Here is a 19,011-nt window from a genome sequence, read left to right as displayed (position 1 = left end):
AAATACAAAAAAAGATTGCTGGACTTCACTCTTATTCCTAGATTACCCCATCCAAATTTAAACAAAGGATCTACCACAAATCAAAAAAAACTTACCACATTGAGGATGTAATCCATGAGTGGGATAGGGATCCGCTCTTCCGTCCCAACAACCCTATTAAAGAGAAAGAGAATTGTTACATACTGATCAGTAATCAGAAAACAGAAGCAGATAGGACAGCGCCAAACCTCAAACCATAATCAAGCCAAATATGCAAAGTTTTTGGCAACTACAAATGGCAAACAGGAACAGGGTAACCAATACCAAATAGAGCACCAATTCTTGAAGGGTAACTGGATAATGGAAAGGGAAGATGGTAAAAGAAAGCAGTTTTCTAACATCCCAACAAAAAAGATTTTAAGAATATTTTTCATTCCCCAAACACAAACTTTTTTTTAGGAGGAACTCAAAAATAAGACTACCAGATTCTTCTTTCGTACTTTGAATACAGCACATAACGTATTTTTCAATGTGCAAGGGAAAAAAATCACTAGCTCCATATTTACAAAGAACAGGACACAAACTGCTGGCGTACTGGAGTCCTGGGGTAGGAGCTTAAAACTTGGAGGGGAGACCGCAATCACTTCTCCAAATGTGCTGCCATTCGTGAACTACTCTCTACCAATTTTCATTAAACACCAAGAAGGATGACCAGATTTTCTTAGTCACGTAGAATATCTGAGTGGCTTCAACCCTACTAAGGATTACAAGTCTAACTTGATGGTAAAAACCTGAACCAGGTCATACAAAAAAGATTCTTGTCAACTGCAGCTGAGGGTACCTTGTACATTTTAACTCCCTCTTTTCCCTAAACCGCTGCATTTCCATTCCTATCAAAATGTTGACTGAGCAATCGAATGAAAAAACTTTTGAGACTTACAACATTTTTAGGTTTTACAAGAGACCAGATAGGTTCAAGCCTCAAAAACTAGGAACATCTAACCTGAAACTCAGAAAAAATTTGCCATTCGCTTCAGGTCGATTCATGCTTACCCACTTAGAGCACTCTATAAACTGACCAGAGGCTCAACCATCTAGGTTTAACCCACCATGGATGGCACCAGGATGCGCCATGGAATGGATGAGCAACATATGGGTCTCACTGGATTAAAAGTTCTGCAAAAATGACACAACTCAATGATTAAGAGCTACTATGAGGTTGTCAAGATCTAGGCGAGGAACCAAGAACATTGTTACAGACCTCTGCCTCTGACTTCAAGCCTAATGTCACTTGACCAACTTGCCAATGCCACGGCCCACGATCAAAAGTCAGGTGGAAAAGAGGGGCCTTTCAGAGAGGGTTATATTGGAATTTGAACAAAGAAGTGGAGTATCTTCAAGACGACTAAAACATTCTCTAATTTACCAAACAGGATTTCACAGTACTAATGAAGTAAAGATTCATCTCTAACTTACCGAACGGGATCTCGCTGCACAAAGATACTTAGACTGTGGGCCCCACGTGGGACAGAGACCGTGTCCAACTTGATAAACTTTTATTTACCCTAAGTGTTAGAACAGTACTTAACACACAATACGTGCTTAAATTAATCATATTTATTGGGTGTTTACTATGTGCAGAGCACTGTTAAGCGCTCGGGAAAGGACGACACAAGCTCACAATGAACCCATGGTCTGCAAGGAGCTACACACCATTAAAAAACAGAAAAAAATTCCAGACTTTGTATTTGGTAACTGAGAGCATAGGTTGTGAAGATAACGGATAGCTTCATTCTTTAGCCTAAAACTAATCTACTTAAAAGCCTTGCTAATCAAGATATAGGAACGACCACTCTGAAGAATGCCTATCATTTAAACCCTCCAGCAATATGTCTGATGGACTATTAATCCTCAATCTGGAAGCAGGAGACAATTTCTTTCTTTTGAGTGGAGGGAAATTAAATATCCACAAATTAAAACTTCTGCTTCTTCCTTCCCTCTCCCCAGTTTCATTTTTAGGCACCAGAGTCAGCTTCAAAGGGGCTTTAATAAAAATTCTATGTACCAGGGAAAAAAATCAGTGCGGATTCTCTCTCGGCAGTTCCCACTGGAGAGGACTGCCTATTCTTTACACTGTAGAAGAATTCTGTTTATATAAAAGAGAGAGACCAAGTTCTCCTAAAATGCAGGACTTGCATTCTAGCAGAACATCACATTAAAGAGAATTCACATTGTAGCATGCACCATGCCTGGGCTTACTTTGTTAGAACAATGTTCCCTAATCCTGTTACTGCATTCCAGCCAGAACGCATACTCAAACCATGTGTTCTGGCAAACCTACTCACCCCTCTCGTCCACAAAGTCGCAGAAACACTACGGCTCTCCCTGCCACCTTTAAGTTACATTAACACGACTATACTATCCTCCCAGCCCAAACTACGTAGCGGCTACTTGCATCTGAGTGACGCTACCGAAGTCACGTGTGACCGATGTGCCTCAGTGAGTGGTTCCAATCAATGGTGCTTACTGAGCGCTTGCTGTGTGCATAGAACTGTATTAAGGGCTTGGGAGAATGCAATATAACAGAGTGGGCAGATTCCCCACATAATGAGCTTGCAGTCCTTCTGCAAGTCTAGACTGCTACAGTCCACTGCTCCCAATTTCCAGTTCTGTGACTTTCTGCCCTACTTTTAGTAGTCACAGTATTTATTAAGCACTTACTGTGCCCAGAGCACTATATTAAACATTTGTAGAGTAGACAGGTGGGAATTAGATACGAATCCTGCCCCTTGAGGGGACCCCTACGCATCTCTCTTCAATATGAATGACTCTGCCTGAAGGAGAATGGCAACTAGACAGCTCTGGTCCAGAGAGACGATCTCATCTAGAGAACTTGGATTCTCTGTAATGACGCTGAAGAGCAAACTCTTCTAAACCTTTAGACTGCAATTCACAGGATCTAAATATGAGATCTCCATCACCCAGAAAAGGCAATCTGTGGACCTTGAGGAAAACAAAGAACAAGCATCTGCCTCCACAGCAGATGAAAGACACGCCATCTGATCAGCAGAGTAGACTCCTTATTGATTATGACTTCACCCTTGGAAGAACGCTTCAAACTATAAGAACTAAGCCAAACTAAAGGGAAGAAACAAACCCATACAAGAAGACTTTAAGGCGACAGAAATGGCACCTAAGAAAGCATTAAAACGTCTGATGATCTTAACTATCCGCTCACTCTGATTTCTGCGTCAACTACTCCTGGAAATACGCTTGGCGATAAGGTATGCAACATGAGCACAGAGCGGCCATCAGCAAGTACGCTATAAAAGCCATCACCCAGTAGCTGCTTGGGAGAACGATCTGAATTTGATTCAGTCTTATTTCAGTCTTGCAAAGACGTGCTGAGGCGTGGCAGGGAACTGATGCCACCAAAAAAAAAAACCTACTGAATTCTGAAGTCGCTTTCCTGCACCGCGAATCTACGTACGCTCAGCTCCTGAGAGAATGACACCGATCAACACGTGAACACTTACTGCTGGCTTGGTTCCGTTTCATTCTGCTGGGTGGTGTTGAAACTCTGCATGGCCTGTACCTCTTCCTCTTCCTCATCCTCACTGGAGGCCTCTTCGGCTGCGTGATTGGACCGAGGCGGAGGAGCGGTGGCTGTCCCGTCAGCTTTCTGGATGGATGGCTTCTGACAAATGTACTTGGGATCTCTTCCAAGATTGCAGATCTCCTCTAGTAACTGAAAGGGATGTGAAATGATATCAGTGGCCGAGTCGGGCCAAGACGGGAAAAGAAATTAAGCTGACTCTACCACTCCTAAGAGGAAGGAGGATAGACTCCCCCCACTTAAAGGTGGATGGAGAAAAATGATGACTGCAATGTTGGCAGCTATCCCCTCCAAAGTCGAATAATTACATATTCCTTTAATTGAAAAAATGCTGCTCATCGTGAGATTGCAGCCATCAAAGTGGGAGAGAAAAAGCTCTTTAAATTCTGTCCTTGAAAATAGCCACGTGCTCTTTCTGGCCACTTGCCAGTAAGGGTGAGCACTGCTCAGGCACCAAGAGAAAGGCTGAGCCGAGAGGTACACCCCGGGGCCAGCAGGACCTGTACAGGAGTTGTTTTTACAGCAACAGTGACTGTTTTCACTCTCACCAGCTCCCCTGGGCCTGGAGACATGCACTGAGAGGTAGCTCCCCAATCAACTGTATTTATTAAGCGCTTACTGTGTGTACAGCGCTTGGGAGAATGTGATATGAACAGACTTGGTAATGGAGTAAAGTAACCTGTTCCCGTCCCACAGTGAGCTTATAGTCATGAACCCCGTATCTCCAAGACTTCAAAAGAAGCAGAAACCACAGTGCCCTCGTCATTTCCGGGGGCCGCCGTTAAGTCTGACGCTTCCCAGCGAAATATGATGAAGAGTCAAAGCGGTTAGAGCTAGCACCTCAAGTGTTTCTCTTCGTAGCACTCCTAATTTATCCCTTCCTACCTTGATGATGGCCGTCGTGGCATCGGTTTTGAGTGTCGGCTGATGTCTCATCAGTTCATCCACAGCACTGCCCAGGTTGGACGCAGTGTCGCCTGGAAGAGAGAGATATCATTAAGGCAGGAAAAAAAAAATGCCATGTAAACCCCTCCTAATATTGAAAACCGGCTCTGTAGCTCCAGTTTGTTGGTGGTGGGATTGGAAGAGAGGTTTCTAGGAGAGTCTCCTAGTTCCTGGAACTCCTGCATTATTTCACACCAAGAAAAGCCACCACCGGGGTAAGGCCAATCTATTCCAATACGTGGCTTTAAAGTGACTGTGTGTGCTGCATGCTGCCTTAGTGATTTATGCTTCCGAGCTCAGCACCCATCTCGCCCAACAAGTTTAGCTGGATTTCCTTAGAGGAAGGAGAGTCCTGAGAAAAAAAAAAAACGACCCAAACAAAAAAACCACCAACCCTTCAGATGCCCAGGCGACGAGTGCCGGTGCATTCTACAACGGAGGCCTAGAAGCAGGAAATGCATTTGCAAGAACTGGAATGTACCGTTTTGCCTGCCTACATCTGTGAAAAAGGCACTGATGATCTGGTCTCTCCAATGGGGGAGAAGGGGCAAATTCTGAACAATTCCACAATAGGCCACGGTGCCGTGGGATTGGACTAGGGTGGTGTTAGGATCAAGGGGTTCGTTTTCCACTGCTAACCACTGGGCCTATTACACAGGGAGTCGATGCAGGCGGCGTTAACTTGACATTAGAGACGGCTCAACTAAAATGCCCGGAAAGCCTCTGATCATAGAGGCTTTGAGTCGAGTGTTTCGGTTAACCTAGCAGAATGCATTTTTAGTACAGAGCACTCAGTCTGGGAAGTAGCCAGGGGAATTAGTATGAGGAGGCTATTCTGGCAGATTTCAAATTCTGTAACCTACATATGCTGCCTGGTGGAAACAGAGATTCAAAATCTGGCCCCAAACAAGCTGGGGGACTTACCCAGTGGATCAGAGCTTCTTCTCCTCCGCATGGCGGGTAGATAGTCTGGGGAAAGCAGGACCTTGAAGAGACGCTCGAAAGGCTGACACTGCACAAATGACTGAAGGCCACGTGCATTTAAACACAGAGCACTAAACACATTTGGAAGCGATCCTAGAACTTCTCTGGTTGCAGGGACCTGGAGGAAAAGCAACCAAATCAATCAAACGAATCGAATGCACTGCAATCAACTGAAAAGAGACTAGAGTAACTCCTACTGTCTTTAATTCACTCTCCACCAAAGTAACTGATTTTGTCTGTAGAGAACTCTTGTTAGGGACTCTTAAAGGCACAGGTGGCAATAATGTGAGGGCGCGGGGGTGAGTCGCTCTGTCCCCATAGCTTTTCGGTCAAGGTAGGCAGTTGAAAGCTAGACTAGCGGGGCCCCTGGAGTAGGAAAGGAATCAGGGGGGGAGTCAAAATGTCAGCTCCACCTCTCATGCCCTGCCAGTGGGCAAGGGATAATGAAGCCGCTGCAGTCACATTTCAGGTCCTCACAAGCCTGCAGGGTGGGGTTGAGAGGAAGACTGCACAGCAGGGAGGACAAGAAAGGGGACAGTGGAGGGGCACTGTGAAAGTTCCTTTTGGTTCTTCCCCTTTTATCTCAGAGCCCTGTCATGATACAGGCTAGTTAAGTTCCAAAAGCGCCTAACCATAAGGCCGGTCAGTATTAACGATGGCATTTCTGCTCATACACAGTTGCCTCATGGACCACCAATCCAAGAGACAACTGCCCTATGCCATAAGGTGCCTGTGGGAGGTGAATTCAGAGGCACATCTTGCACAGTGGCCCTCGACCTCATTACAACCGGGCGCTGCAGAAAGCAACCTCAACTGAGCCCCGGGAATTCAGGATTGCAGGCCTCGTAGGCCAAGCTTGCCCATGCAGAGGTCAAAAATCTCAGGGAAATTCAGAACAAAAGCCATCCAATTTACATTTGTTTCAGGGTACACTGCAGAAATACCTACAGAAAGGCGGCACGGATAAATTACGGCAACCCAAATCTCTAAACCTGCTCTTTCAACCCGACACAGAACTTACATCTTTGATGAGGAGGGCATGCAGCATTACGTCCGTTAGACCATTGTCCTGCAGTGAGGACAACAGTGATGGCTCTTGGAACACGAAAACTGTCACCACTTCAGTTGCTGCGGATAAAAGGGGAAGAGTATAATTGCACGCGCCAGCCTTTAACAAATCTGCTTCCCCTCATGACCTATCCAAACTCTTCAAAAAACCCTCCCCTGCTTCATAAGCCAATACCGTTAATTCCTACCTCAAGACCCTAGCCGCTTTTACCAAAATTCCCTAGCTTCTATGCTTAAACAGCCTGGATAACCCAGGCGAGACAGTATCGGTCCACAACCGCACAGAAATCAATCTCTGAGGAAGCGCAGGTACAGGCTCAGTTTAACTTTGAATTAACTTACCCAAGAGGAAGAGGGATGGTCCATAATACTCTGCATTGCTGATGATGTGTTTTAGCGAGGTAGGCAAGGAGCCGTCCATGACTAGAAAAGCGAGAATGCATAGTTTAGGTATGAATCCAGACACTCGCACAAGTTAGGTATGCATAAGGACACTCCAAATTGCTCGTTTTCTGAAGAGCATGTTGAAAAACAGGTTTGTGGGCAGTTTTTATTTAGGCGAAATGTTCAATGAACAGAGTTCTGGCATTATTGGTCCATAAAAAAAAATTAAATGGCTGACCAGAACAAAGCCTTCATTTGGCTCTGACCCATCAACATTCACGCGTGCAGCGTGGCCTAAAGGAAAAAGCCCAGGCCTGGGAGTCAGAGGACCTAGGTTCTAACCCCAGCTCTGCCACTTGCCTGCTGGGTGATCTTGGACAAGTCACTCAACTTCTCAGTGCCTCAGTTTCCTCATCTTCAAAATTTGGATTTGATACCTGCGCCCCTTCTTAAGACTTCCTTAAGAGCCCCATGGAGGCTCTAATTATCTTTTATCTATCTCAGCGCTTAAGTATAGCATTTGGCACGTATTAAGTGCTTCACAGATACCACACGTGCTTAAATACCACAATTATCATCATCATCATGTCAAGAGCCATGTAGGCAGGGGACGGGGCTCTTGGCTGCTTCTCCATTATTTACAACAATGTAGTGCACCAAGTGGGCTTCCAAATAATAGTAATGTTGCTCCTTGGGGGGATTCAACATCTGTTCTCCAACCTACTTAAGACTGTTAGCCCCAGGTGGGGCAGGGGCCATATCCAGCCTGATTAACATATCTCTACCCCAGCACTTTGAACAGGGCTCGACACACAGCAGGTGCTCAACAAATACCTGAAGAAAAAAATGTCTTGGGGCTACTGGTAACAATATAGATTTCTTTCCATAATCATCACCATCCTCCATCAGAATAGTACAGAAAAGCAATATTTTCAAATGCAAAGAAAGTCTCCTAGGCCCAGTCTGTGGGTGGAACTCCTAGATTGGTCTTTACTTCCTAAACTAAATGGCTCAAAAGGACAACACTGATTTGGCATATTACCATGTCGTATTCCATCAGAGAAAGCTGGATCCTGAATGGCCTTCTTAAGGAAATTCAGCATTGATTTCAGAAGTGCTGCTCGCTGTGGAATACACTGTACTCCTGGAATAGAGGAGAAAAACAAAAAAAAACACATAAATCATAAGGGAGTTCGTTTGACTATGAAGTTGACGTGTCCATGGTATGTTGGGTACCTTATGACATACCAGAACAGATCTCCTAGGTTTTAAGTGGCTTACATCCTCATACAGCTTTCATTTAAAAAAAAATGGGAAAAATAGGATCGAGGTGATTTGGAGGGGAGAATTTTCAGCTGAGAAAGAAGGCACAGAAGTTAAGGAGAAGGTTGGAGGTTAAGTGGGGATTTTTTTTTAATTTCTGACGAGTGGAAATGGACAGAGAAGATAACGTAATTAAAAGTGAAGTCTGGAGAAAAGCCTTGAAACTAAATGTCAATAAAGCAGAGGTTAGAGGCCAGTGTTTCCTGGGTGACTCGGATCTTTTCTCCAAGAAATCTCCCTAAATGACAGTGAATCAGGAACTTTGGCACCAACAAAAAAGGAGAGCCTAGAAAGGTGCTATTTAGTTTCAGGGCCGCATACACAACTTAACTATGGAATACAGTCCATTGTAGATTGCAGTACTTAATATTCCTGACCTGCATTAAGGAAAAAAACTTGAATTATTCCCACACGGTGTCCGCCACACGAATGTGTTTAATTGCTTCTTTTCAGACTGTTCCCAAACACTTTCTTCAGACTGCAGTCTACATGTATACTGAGAACTCACTTTCTAGAACTGACTGCACCTCTGACAGAAATATCTATACCCTAGGTAAGTCCACCTCCAGCTTTTAACCAAATTTACTAACAGCTTTGGAAAGGTATCTAACAGGTTTCAAACAGTGTGGCTCCGTGGAAAGAGCCGGGCTTGGGAGTCAGAGATCGTGGGTTCTAATCCCGGCTCTGGCACTTGTCAGCTGTGTGACTTTGGGCAAGTCCACTTCACTTCTCTGTGCCTCAGTGACCTCATCTGTAATACGGTGATTAAGAATGGGAGCCCCACGTGGGACAGCCTGATTACCTTGTATCTCCCCCAGTGCTTAGAACTGTGCTTGGTACATAGTAAGCGCTTATCAAATAGTGCTATTATTATTATTCCACACCCTGACTCAAGACCCACTTCCTCTAGAGAGGATCTTCTCACCCAAAAGTACATCCAAATGGAAAAGCTGAATTACGGGAGAGGTGGGCAGCAGTGAGCTTTTCCCTGCTGATTTCTCAACCTGTGTAAATGCACTTGGTCTAGCTACTGAGACAGTGGCTTCATTAGGGGCTGGTGACGAATCAGAAGCCGGCTCTCCTCCAGGGGTGAATTACTCTGCTTGGAACGTGAAGACCCTACTTCCCTCATCACCCCCACCCAGGAGGCGCCCGCCGACTCAGAGCTGTGGGTGGAATTTATATTCAGACACACTCTCCTACACACCAGTTCGGGGTGTAACAAGAACGCTACTGCTGCCGATGGCACTCTGTTGTCCCCTCGTTTCCGCATCGGCAGCCCGGTGATCCGTAGAGGTGGACGGGCCGGGACTGCTTTCCATGGCTACGTCGGAAACTAGAGGGCACACAGAAAAATAAGGTTAGGTGATAGGGCGCGAGATCTGGATACCCACTGAAAAAGGAATATGAGGAAGTTAGGCAAGTCATCTCGTGGACCACAGAAGGTAGTCATCCAAGACATCTATAATGGACCCATGATCTTTCGAGACTGGGTGTTAGGGCAAGCGTTCCTAAGGACAAGTATTTCAAACCCAATGACCTACCCTGCTATACGGGAGGACAAAAGCCTTTAGAGTCCACACATACGCCCGGAGCGGAAAATGTTAAAGCAAAATATACACCGTGTGGTCAAATTTTACAGGGTATTCAAATACCATCCATATCAGTTTCCATCTCTTCTCCTTCCTGGGTTGTACTAGGTCTCTGAATCTTTGGCTTGATAACAAAAGGGCACTCCTTTCGGCACAAGTCCACTTCATGCTGCATAAAAAGAGACAAGAAACTGATGAGTAGGAGTAATCGAACTTACTGTCTACTAGGAGTCCTAAGCAGTCTGGTGGGGAAAAAAAAAATACCCAAACGCAAAGTAGACAAGAGTAGAGGCGGGGAGGAGGATGGCGCCACACAAGAGATGAAAACACAGAACTACTGGAAACGGGGTCGGCAACAGGTACGACGAATGCAGTAGGGCAAAGAAGCTCGAGGAACGGGTTTTAGGTTTCCCGCTGCTCGGTCCGACAGCCCACATAAATTCCAACTACAGCACAGCCACCGTCTCCCAAAAGTTCTACAAGTTATGAGACTCTCATGCTGCTAGTCCCCGGGCTGGTGGCAATTTTGATAGCTTGGTTTGGGGGAGTGGGGAGGCGCTGCGGAGCAGAGAGCAGTTTCTCTCCCACACAACAGAGTATTAAAAGCAGTTTTGATGGATGCAGAGAATCCATGCTTCATAGCATCTCAAACTGCAAATATAGCATACGCAAGATCCGCAACCTAACTTTAGCACTTAAGATGCTTTTTTGGATCCCATAATGAAAGAAATAAAAAAAAAGAGGTATGCATTTAAATACCTCTAATCTATAAATGAAGATGGATAATCCACTGTGAGACTGAAAAGCTGCCATATCCAGGTTGGTGATGAGGTCTACCACTCGGACTGCTCTGGTAACAAATGTTATCTGGTCCTGTTCATCTCCAAGGAATTTTATTACCTACGCAGAGAAAAGGCAGAAAATGGAAGACCCCGCCACACACATTGTGATTTACATGACATAAAACGTACAAGCTTTATTCAACTGGATAAAGTCAACTTAAAATCAGGTGCCTAAAGCTCTAATAATGGTGAATATATCCGATTACAAAGAACATTTTTAGAAGTGAGTTGCCTGGAGGCATTCCTCCTCTTTCTTTGGTGTTAGCTTTGCAATTCAAATGATTTTTCCTTCCTCGCTGGGTGAAAAAAACCAACCGGTAGCATACCTTAAGTAAGGCTTCCATCATTCCACATGATACCAGGGCCTCTCCACCTGCATCATAACTGGCCAAATGGTATAGGAAAGAGAAGAGAGCAGTGGCAAACTGATGAGGATATGGTTCCATGGTAGGATCTGAAGAGAATAAAGCCAGAATTTGATGCTTTGGATACTGCGACTGTGAAATAAAGGGAAGCATTTCCGCCCTCATCCCAGATTCTCAAGCTTACCAATCATGGCTTGAATACAGTTCCGGACAAGAACTGGTAAGAAACCATGGTAGGAGGCAGTTCCAGTGCAGTCGATAATACTGCTCAGTTTTGGCGTTCTCTCCAAATGGACAATTGATGTTAAAGTCCTCAAAGACGCTGCCTTAATGTCCTATGAGGGCAGAATAAAAGGGACAGTAAGTCGATCCTTTCCCTTCTTCCCTCCCAAATCTTACTGAGCAGTGCTCTACTCAAAGTAAGCACTTAAACACCACTGATTAACGAATGTTCGGTGAGAATGAAATACGAAAGGGCGGGAAAGAGTCGTCGTCCCCCTGGCCCCCAAATATCAAGATGGCTTAGATGGAAATGATAATAATTGAGCAGGTTTCTTCCCATTTTAGATACCCTTGGTAAAGCGGTGGAGGAAACTGCTCTGTATCTACATGAGGTAGCTTTAGCCTAAAATGAAAGAATAAAAACTCACCATCAGCTGCTTGTCTGTTATCTGAAGAACATCTACCAGCTCCTCTATCAAACCATTATACAGGATACTGTTTGCTGACTCTTGCAAGGCATTGGAATACACTGAAGAAATAAATATTAAAAAAAATAGATGCACACATTGATGCCAAAACCAAGAATAAGGAGAAAGATTCCAGTTAAAAACAATCTCCAAGTGTTTTCATTTCAATTTCCTCACGTCTCTAATCAGTCAGAGATTTGGCCTTAAAAAAAAAAAGTCCCTAGAAAAACACCAACTTGGTGGCTTTTCCCTTAAACAGCTACTGCGCTACCCTCCAAATTAAAGGTTTAGAGAGTAGAGATCACCAGCTGGGGAGAAGTTCCTCTTGAAATCCTTTTGCTGTACGAATTTTAAATTGCTTTTCTCACGTACTAATTTAGGGCAGGTTATAGGGGAAGATATTTTCCAAATATAATTGGATCTCAAAAAGAAATTAATATTTTGAAGGCTGTAATTGGAGTACATCATTGCCTTATAGAAAAGATGCCCAAGTATAGTATTCACAACCTACTGGCCGGAACGTCTACTACTGAGCTCCCTTGTGTCTACTGACTTGCATTTAAGATTGGCACAATGGGGGTAGCGCCTGAAAGCAGCTGGCCTGAAATGGCATCTAGCGCAATGCATGACCGCAGAAACCCATGACGACATTCAAAATTATAGGTAAGAGTAATCGAAATGGTAGAAAGAGTCGATACAGCAAAGTATGCTTGGAAAAACCAGACGGGAGAGTTAAGGAGTTATCAAAATAATACTGGAGAGCTGGCAACATGGGCAGAAAGGTTTGAACTCATCATTCCAGCTTCCAAATAGAGCCTTAGCTCCAGGAAAAAGAAAGGAGAGAGGAGAGAGGGCATTTTGGTGTGTCTTTTGGGGTACGGGGGAGAAAATGCAGGTGTGATTCCTTGGCATGTTTACATACAGTTTCAATAATCCATATTTCCTTAAAGATAGGTAGGGGACAGACCAAATGATCACACAGATTGTGTGACACTAAAGGGGAGATAGAAACTAAAAGGAAACAGAAGAGATGCAAATCTCCTCTGTGGAGCCATCACTTGATCTTATATGGAGTGAACTAAGAAAGATACCCCAAGGATAAGCCCCCTAACTTCTACCAGGATAGATGTAGTCAACCATTTCATTTCACCCCAGTTTATTTCAAGCTGGCTTATCCCAAAGTTTTATGAGCCATCCAGGTTATAGAGGACCAAATTTTGGTGTCCAGGGTATGGACAGCAGCATCCCTATGACTGCAGAATAGGAAACGGTGCAGAAATCAGACACCATTTTGGGAAAGTGTGGCTCAATGTGCAATGTTAGCTCCTGGCTAGATTGTAAATTTGTGTTTGCAGGGGTTGTGCCTACTTATACCGCACTCTCCCCAAAATATAAGACATTATTCTACACAGAGAAGGGGCTCAATATGTACTCTTAATCTTTGCTGTGAAGATTTTGAGGAAAAAGGGGGGGGGGGGGGCAAGATGGTACACTGAGCTCAAGCTTCTCTCATCCTCTCCCACTCACAGTAAATAGTTACCACACTGAGGCAAGCCAGGTGGGGAAGGAGATCTCTCAATCCCAGGAGAGAGCTTCATCCCACACATGGTGCTCACTGATAGTGGTCACAGGTGGGTAGGCAGAGTGCTGTAACATGCTGGGGCAGGGTTCAAGGGATGCCGGGGGGAGGGGTGGCCATGTGTGTCACAAGCATTTATTGCAGGCTGCGACACACACCAGGTCCAGTAGAGGCTGAGTTAAGCAACAGAGCAGGAAGAAAACCACCAGATATGAGTTTAGTTTTCTTTCTCCCTCACCTCGCTTCTCTCTAGTCAGTAAGGGAGAACAAATACCAACCTTACCAAATCCGCACATCCCCACCTCACCCAGTTTCTCCTGCTGGCACTAATATGAGTAGGAGCAAGTGGCTACGCGCAAAAAGTGCCCCGCTCCCAACTGCCTGACCTCCTTCCTTCCCAGCAGCTTCTTGGAGCACCACTCCCCACAGAGGGGAAGCAAGTTGAAGAGCTACAGAGAGGGGTGGGAGGAAAAGCGGGAAAGGGGGCAGGATCTGGAAAACAGCCAAGTACACAAGAGTACCTATGTTGGGTGGAAACTATCTGATCCCTGACTGAGATGAGAAGTGGGAGCTCCTTCCATGGACAGACCAGGGTGAGGATTCCTTGATCAAGGGGGTGTGAGTCTGGACGCAAGGATCCACTCTGGGGCTGATGGTCACCTGCCCCATACAGTGGAGGAACCTGGGTAGGATGCCCGTTGCTGACAAAAGCTCCGGAGGGCTCCCTAGCACTGCCAAGCATTGATCTAAGCACTGGGGAAGATACAAGTTAATCAGGCTGGATACAGCCCCTATCCCACGAGGAAGGAAAAGTACTGAATTCCCATTTTGCAATGGAGGAAACAGACACTAAAGTTAAGTGACTTACATGAGGTCAACACGCCAGACAAGTGGTGGACCTGGGATTCAAACCTAAGTCCTCTGGCTCCAAATCCTATGTTTTATCTACTAAACCACGCTCCTTTCCCCCTGACCTCTCTCCTCCTCTACACCCTTCTTTCATTTCCCATCATCACAGGCAACAACAGCTGTTACTAAGAACAGCTGCAAGGCAGTTTTATCCCATTGCGTCAGGTGCACGGTGGTGAGATTCATCAGTCGTATGGAGGACTGGAGGTTGTGTGGCTTTTTGCACTCCAACTGCTCAGCCCTCTTATTCTGGAAAAATTAAAAGCTGCTGGCCCCTGCTCTACTTAGAAACTAGGCCAACAATTCCAGAGTTTGAGGATCCTAACCCCGGTCCTGCATGACCATGGATCAAGCCCCATGTCCACTGGATCTTTTCTACTGAATTCCACGATAATTAGAAGATAGTCTCATCTACGTCCAAGAGCCACTAGGATCAATGTCTTCCAGAGAGCTTTGCACGGGACAGGTTGGTCTAGAAGGCAGCTAAAGGAAGAGGCAGAAGTCCATTTCTTGCGCAGAGAAACAGTCCACTACCAAGTTGAAAATTAAGGGAGCTCTTCTAGAATATCCCGAGATACACTGCATATGCATTTAAGGGACATACCCTGTCTTCTACTTCCCAGGTGCTCTACTTTGTGACTTCAAGGAAAGGCCCAGGTAACTACCGGTGTTTTCATTTGCTCATCCTCATCAAGGATCAATGTCTTCTCCCAAAATACCTCTGCCACGAAAAACTCAGATTTTTCTACTTACAGCTAAGGTTACGTTGGGCAGGTCTGTTTCAGGTATAATGGCAGCTGATCAGCATGGGTTTAGTTGTAGTGTTTGGCTACCTGTGTTGGGACTCATGAGTGTTGGCTAAGTCTTACAGACCCCAAATGGCCTCTCTGGTGGAAAGAATATACGATGCACGATGGCATTCCACATTCTTGTTGCATATTGGTCTTTTACGCTGTCCAACTGAGTGTGGAATGGGCTCTCATGCCCCCAGCTTTGATGCCCTCGAGAGGTTGGGTGAGTTGACTGCTAAGTGAAAGTCCAACTGCTTGCTAGCCACGGTTCAAGTAGGCTCAAAACCTGGAGCCACTTAGGGAGGAAAGGACTTGCAATACAGAATGTACTGCTACTCTGCTCTATGGATGAGGCTGGCTTTACAAAAACACGAATGGCAGCTTCCCTGCGTGATAAGAGACTACCACGTACTTCTTCTTGGGTAAGCAGGCTCCAGGAGCGGGGCCAGGGGAGATACCAATACAACTTTCAGCATGTGGATTTCCCATTTCTGTCCGGTCAGTTTTAAAAATGAAGTCCAGAAAACTGAAAAGATTCCTAATGGGAAGTGGCTCCTCAACTGTATAGTCATCCTGCTGGAATGGCTCCCCTTCCCCGAGACCAAGTTGTGTCTCATGAGATGGAAGACTTCACAGAATTGTTCTGGGGAATGCTGGTAGGCAGCGGCTTGTGGAGCTTAAAGCAAGAGACAAATGACTGTATGGCTTCCAACCTTTTCTGTGTGGGTGGCATCACTGTTTCGGACAACGTCGATGTCTCGTGGCCCGCAATCAGAAGGGCCATGTTTTCCAGAACATTTGAAGATGAGAAGATAGGCAAATTGTCCTGAAATTCAGATGTTGCACCTGGAAGGGAGTAGCTGTTGGATCATATGCCCGCGCTTCCTCAGCAAGTCTCCCTGACATTTCCAGGGAAGATGGAAAAAGATTTGCCTATAGGAGAAGAAAATTTCCATAGGCATGGCCAATTTCCTTCTGATTAGCTGGCCCTCAAAGAAACAAAATAAAATGTTGCCACCTGAGTCTCCAAACTGTCTCGATTTGCAGTTACAAAGAGTATCCAATGGCGAACTTGGAGACCGGTGTTGGAAAGAATCAACGCTCCTCTTATCATGCTGAAGGGTTGGGAGGGTTCAGGGTGTGATATTCTCTAGCTCAAGATGAATTAGAATCTGAGCTGCTAGGAGTCAGAAAGGAAAAAAAAACTCAAGGGAAACAGACTTGACTTCCCTAAGACTATGGGCGAGGGGAGGGGCCGGAGCTTGACCTCTCTCTGGTTATACTGCCTGTTCTCTTTGAAAGCCTTTATGCTTTTCAAGGACAAGTAACAAGGGAAGAATGATTGGAGGATGATGATACCCACTAACAATGACCCACATACAAAAGCTCATCAAAGGACGAACCAAAAATTATCCTTTATATGATCCTCATTGGGAGCTAAAGAGATTGGCAGGTGCGCCTGTAGTAAGAGGACTTTACAAATTTAGAAGAAAAACACAATGCAACCCTAGAAAAGTAAATTCCGCAGCAGGAGCCAAAATGGAGTAAAGCAGTTCTTGGGGGAGAATCCCGCCCTCAAAAGGTAAAAATCACTATCTGTGTTACATGCTTTTTTTTCCTTCTCTTACCCAATATAGATATGGCATGAAGTCTGGCTTGAACAGCTTGCAACCTCTTTTTGTGATTAGAAAAGCCATGGGCCAGCCGTATGTGGGTGAATAGCAGCATCTGCAGAATGGGGAAATACAAATTTTCACTTGGTTACCAAAATTGAAAATCCTTCCGGCGGTTTCTTACCTGTCTGACTGCTTGTTGAACAGATATGAAGTAGCTGAGCCAAACATAAAAGCTGACCACCTTTTATAAGAACCAGACCACATTTGTGCACCACCCCCTCCCCTCAAAATAAAAGGGGGGGAGGTGGTAGCTGAAACCTTAAGTTACTATATCTGAGACACACAAGCAACTAAAACAGATTTTTTTTTTTTTAATAGCCCCTGCTTCTGCACATTTCCCAACTATAAGTATTGGCCTGGAAACCATCAATGTGTTCTGCTGCCTTTCTTGCCCATGAACTACCCAAGATGAGGACACTGAACTCATTTTTGGCCAGCTCTTAGCCAGAGAGCCTCTCTGTGACTCACTGGCCTGTGAAGCTACCTGAAGCGAAGACACTGAGCTTGTTCCCAGAGTTAGCCAGTCTCCCACCAATGCCGCTCACACTCCACGCCTCATCACCCACAATTCTGGATCGAAGGCTGATTACTCAGAGAGCTCTCCTGAAGAGCAGGCAAATGACTCCAATGTTTTAAACTGCATTCCAGCCCCATTTGTCTTTTTGGCCCCCTCTGGTGCTCAGTCTTCCCAGGGTCCCTTTGCCATCATCCAAGCTCCTCCCCTCATCATTTCCCTTTTATGACTCCTTTGTTGGTCTATGTTCTGTATCCAGTCAAGATCACCTCTTGCGGGGGTGGAATGAAGGGTGAACTTTGTCCCAACATCTCTAATGAGTTTGTTTAGATTGCATCATCATCCCCTAGTTCGCACACAGCTAATTTTTCTTTCCCTTAGCCCAGCCCTAAACTACTCCACCTGGTCTTTTTGTTTTCTTCTAGCCTATCTTCTCTTGTTTTGCCCTTTAGATCCTATCTCCCCTCTCGCTTTTGGTCTCTGGTTCTCCTCCCTTCCAACAGTAAGAACTGGAATACCGGCCATAAAGCCAGCTGATTCAAAGTAGCGGCAGAACAAGAAAATACGTGCCAAGAGCCTGATGCCGAACCTGCTGAGTTAGTTCTACCAAAAGTGATTCGTGCCTGACAAGAATTTGAATCCTGGCACCTTCAGGGTTAAGACAAAACCTTTTACCACAATCAGTGTCCTATAATAAGTTTGCCAAGCCAGTCTGATTATAACCTACTGGGACTGTGAGCCCCATGCGGGGCCGGGACTGTGTCGGACCTACTTAATCTCTATCTACCCAGCACTTAGAATAGTGTTCAACACACAGTGAGCAAATAAATATCTTGCATATAAGATAATTTTACGTAAACTTAACTCATACCTGCTTGTCCTTTGGGATGCTATACATTTTGGTGAGAGATTCCATGATTTCAGAAGGACTTTCTGAAATCTGTAAGTAAAGACAAAACCGTTAGACCCAAGAACTGGACAGAGTGTAAACATCAGACTAATGGTAAACGTTCTTCTTACCTTGTCAAGTTGTTCTATATGAATATAATGTAGTGTATTACTGGTTGTCTGCAAGGGAAAAAGAGGAAAAAGAACTGTTAGGAAATCTTGCGTGTACACTGGTTGCTTCTAATTCAACCTGGCACGAGCTGGCGGATAATATAAATGTGCCACTCAGGGATGGGGCTTTGATGAAAATTACTGACCCAGAAATTACTGCTTTTCTATGGAGCCATAAAGTCCACCAATACTTGGCAAAGACAGGCCCAAAACAAGGGCTAGAGCAGTAAGGGAAGTGATTCTTGAGGTAACTTCTCTGGAAGGGGCGGGGCGGGGGGAGAAATGCCACATTGTATCTTTCCAGAAGATAAAGGTGACCACCCAAAGCTCTTAGCCCCTTTCAACGCAAACTTAATATCATATAGATTATTTCTTCAATTGGCATATTTGTGGGAAAATTGGAACTACAGAAAAGAAATGTGTTTGGGGTTTATCCCCCCCTCCCTAAAAATCCATCAGGGTGGCTTTCGGGTGCCAGTACAACCTAAAAATCAAACAGATGTTATTTTATAGAGAGGACGACACCAACGGCTTGCGAATACTAAAATAGTTCAGCACCAATTTTGTTTTAGACGCCTCCTCAAAGTAGTTAAGCACCAAATGATTGAAGCAGGACCCTACAGGCAGTGGCTTGTGTGGATAGTGACTCTTCTCAGACTGGCTAAAGCCTCTCAAAAGTTTCAGCTCTAATAACTC

General features: G+C 45.0%; 1 protein-coding gene across 7 annotated transcripts in view; it reads right to left on the bottom strand.

The window, feature by feature from the left end:
• HUWE1 (HECT, UBA and WWE domain containing E3 ubiquitin protein ligase 1) overlaps positions 1-19,011 on the bottom strand; it is a 125,367-nt gene that overhangs the window by 65,360 nt on the left and 40,996 nt on the right. For 6 of the 7 annotated variants that reach the window (XM_029068098.2, XM_029068096.2, XM_029068095.2 and 3 more), the window contains 16 exons: positions 18,277-18,324; positions 18,128-18,196; positions 16,695-16,794; positions 11,749-11,849; positions 11,283-11,433; positions 11,060-11,187; positions 10,651-10,791; positions 9,955-10,060; positions 9,507-9,635; positions 8,019-8,120; positions 6,935-7,015; positions 6,546-6,652; positions 5,465-5,642; positions 4,481-4,572; positions 3,516-3,727; positions 96-153 (listed from right to left, as the gene is read on the bottom strand). In XM_029068098.2, the coding sequence (XP_028923931.1) occupies positions 96-153; positions 3,516-3,727; positions 4,481-4,572; positions 5,465-5,642; positions 6,546-6,652; positions 6,935-7,015; positions 8,019-8,120; positions 9,507-9,635; positions 9,955-10,060; positions 10,651-10,791; positions 11,060-11,187; positions 11,283-11,433; positions 11,749-11,849; positions 16,695-16,794; positions 18,128-18,196; positions 18,277-18,324 (1,803 nt within the window). Of the gene's footprint in view, positions 1-95; positions 154-3,515; positions 3,728-4,480; positions 4,573-4,934; positions 4,981-5,464; positions 5,643-6,545; positions 6,653-6,934; positions 7,016-8,018; positions 8,121-9,506; positions 9,636-9,954; positions 10,061-10,650; positions 10,792-11,059; positions 11,188-11,282; positions 11,434-11,748; positions 11,850-16,694; positions 16,795-18,127; positions 18,197-18,276; positions 18,325-19,011 lie in introns of those variants that run through there. The other variant, XM_029068102.1, reaches the window with a different exon arrangement.

The sequence above is a fragment of the Ornithorhynchus anatinus genome, chromosome 6, assembly GCF_004115215.2.
Source record: "Ornithorhynchus anatinus isolate Pmale09 chromosome 6, mOrnAna1.pri.v4, whole genome shotgun sequence".
NCBI classification, from domain to species: domain Eukaryota; kingdom Metazoa; phylum Chordata; class Mammalia; order Monotremata; family Ornithorhynchidae; genus Ornithorhynchus; species Ornithorhynchus anatinus.
The sequence above is the reverse complement of the archived record's forward strand: the minus strand, read 5'-3'. Positions and strand labels throughout refer to the sequence as shown.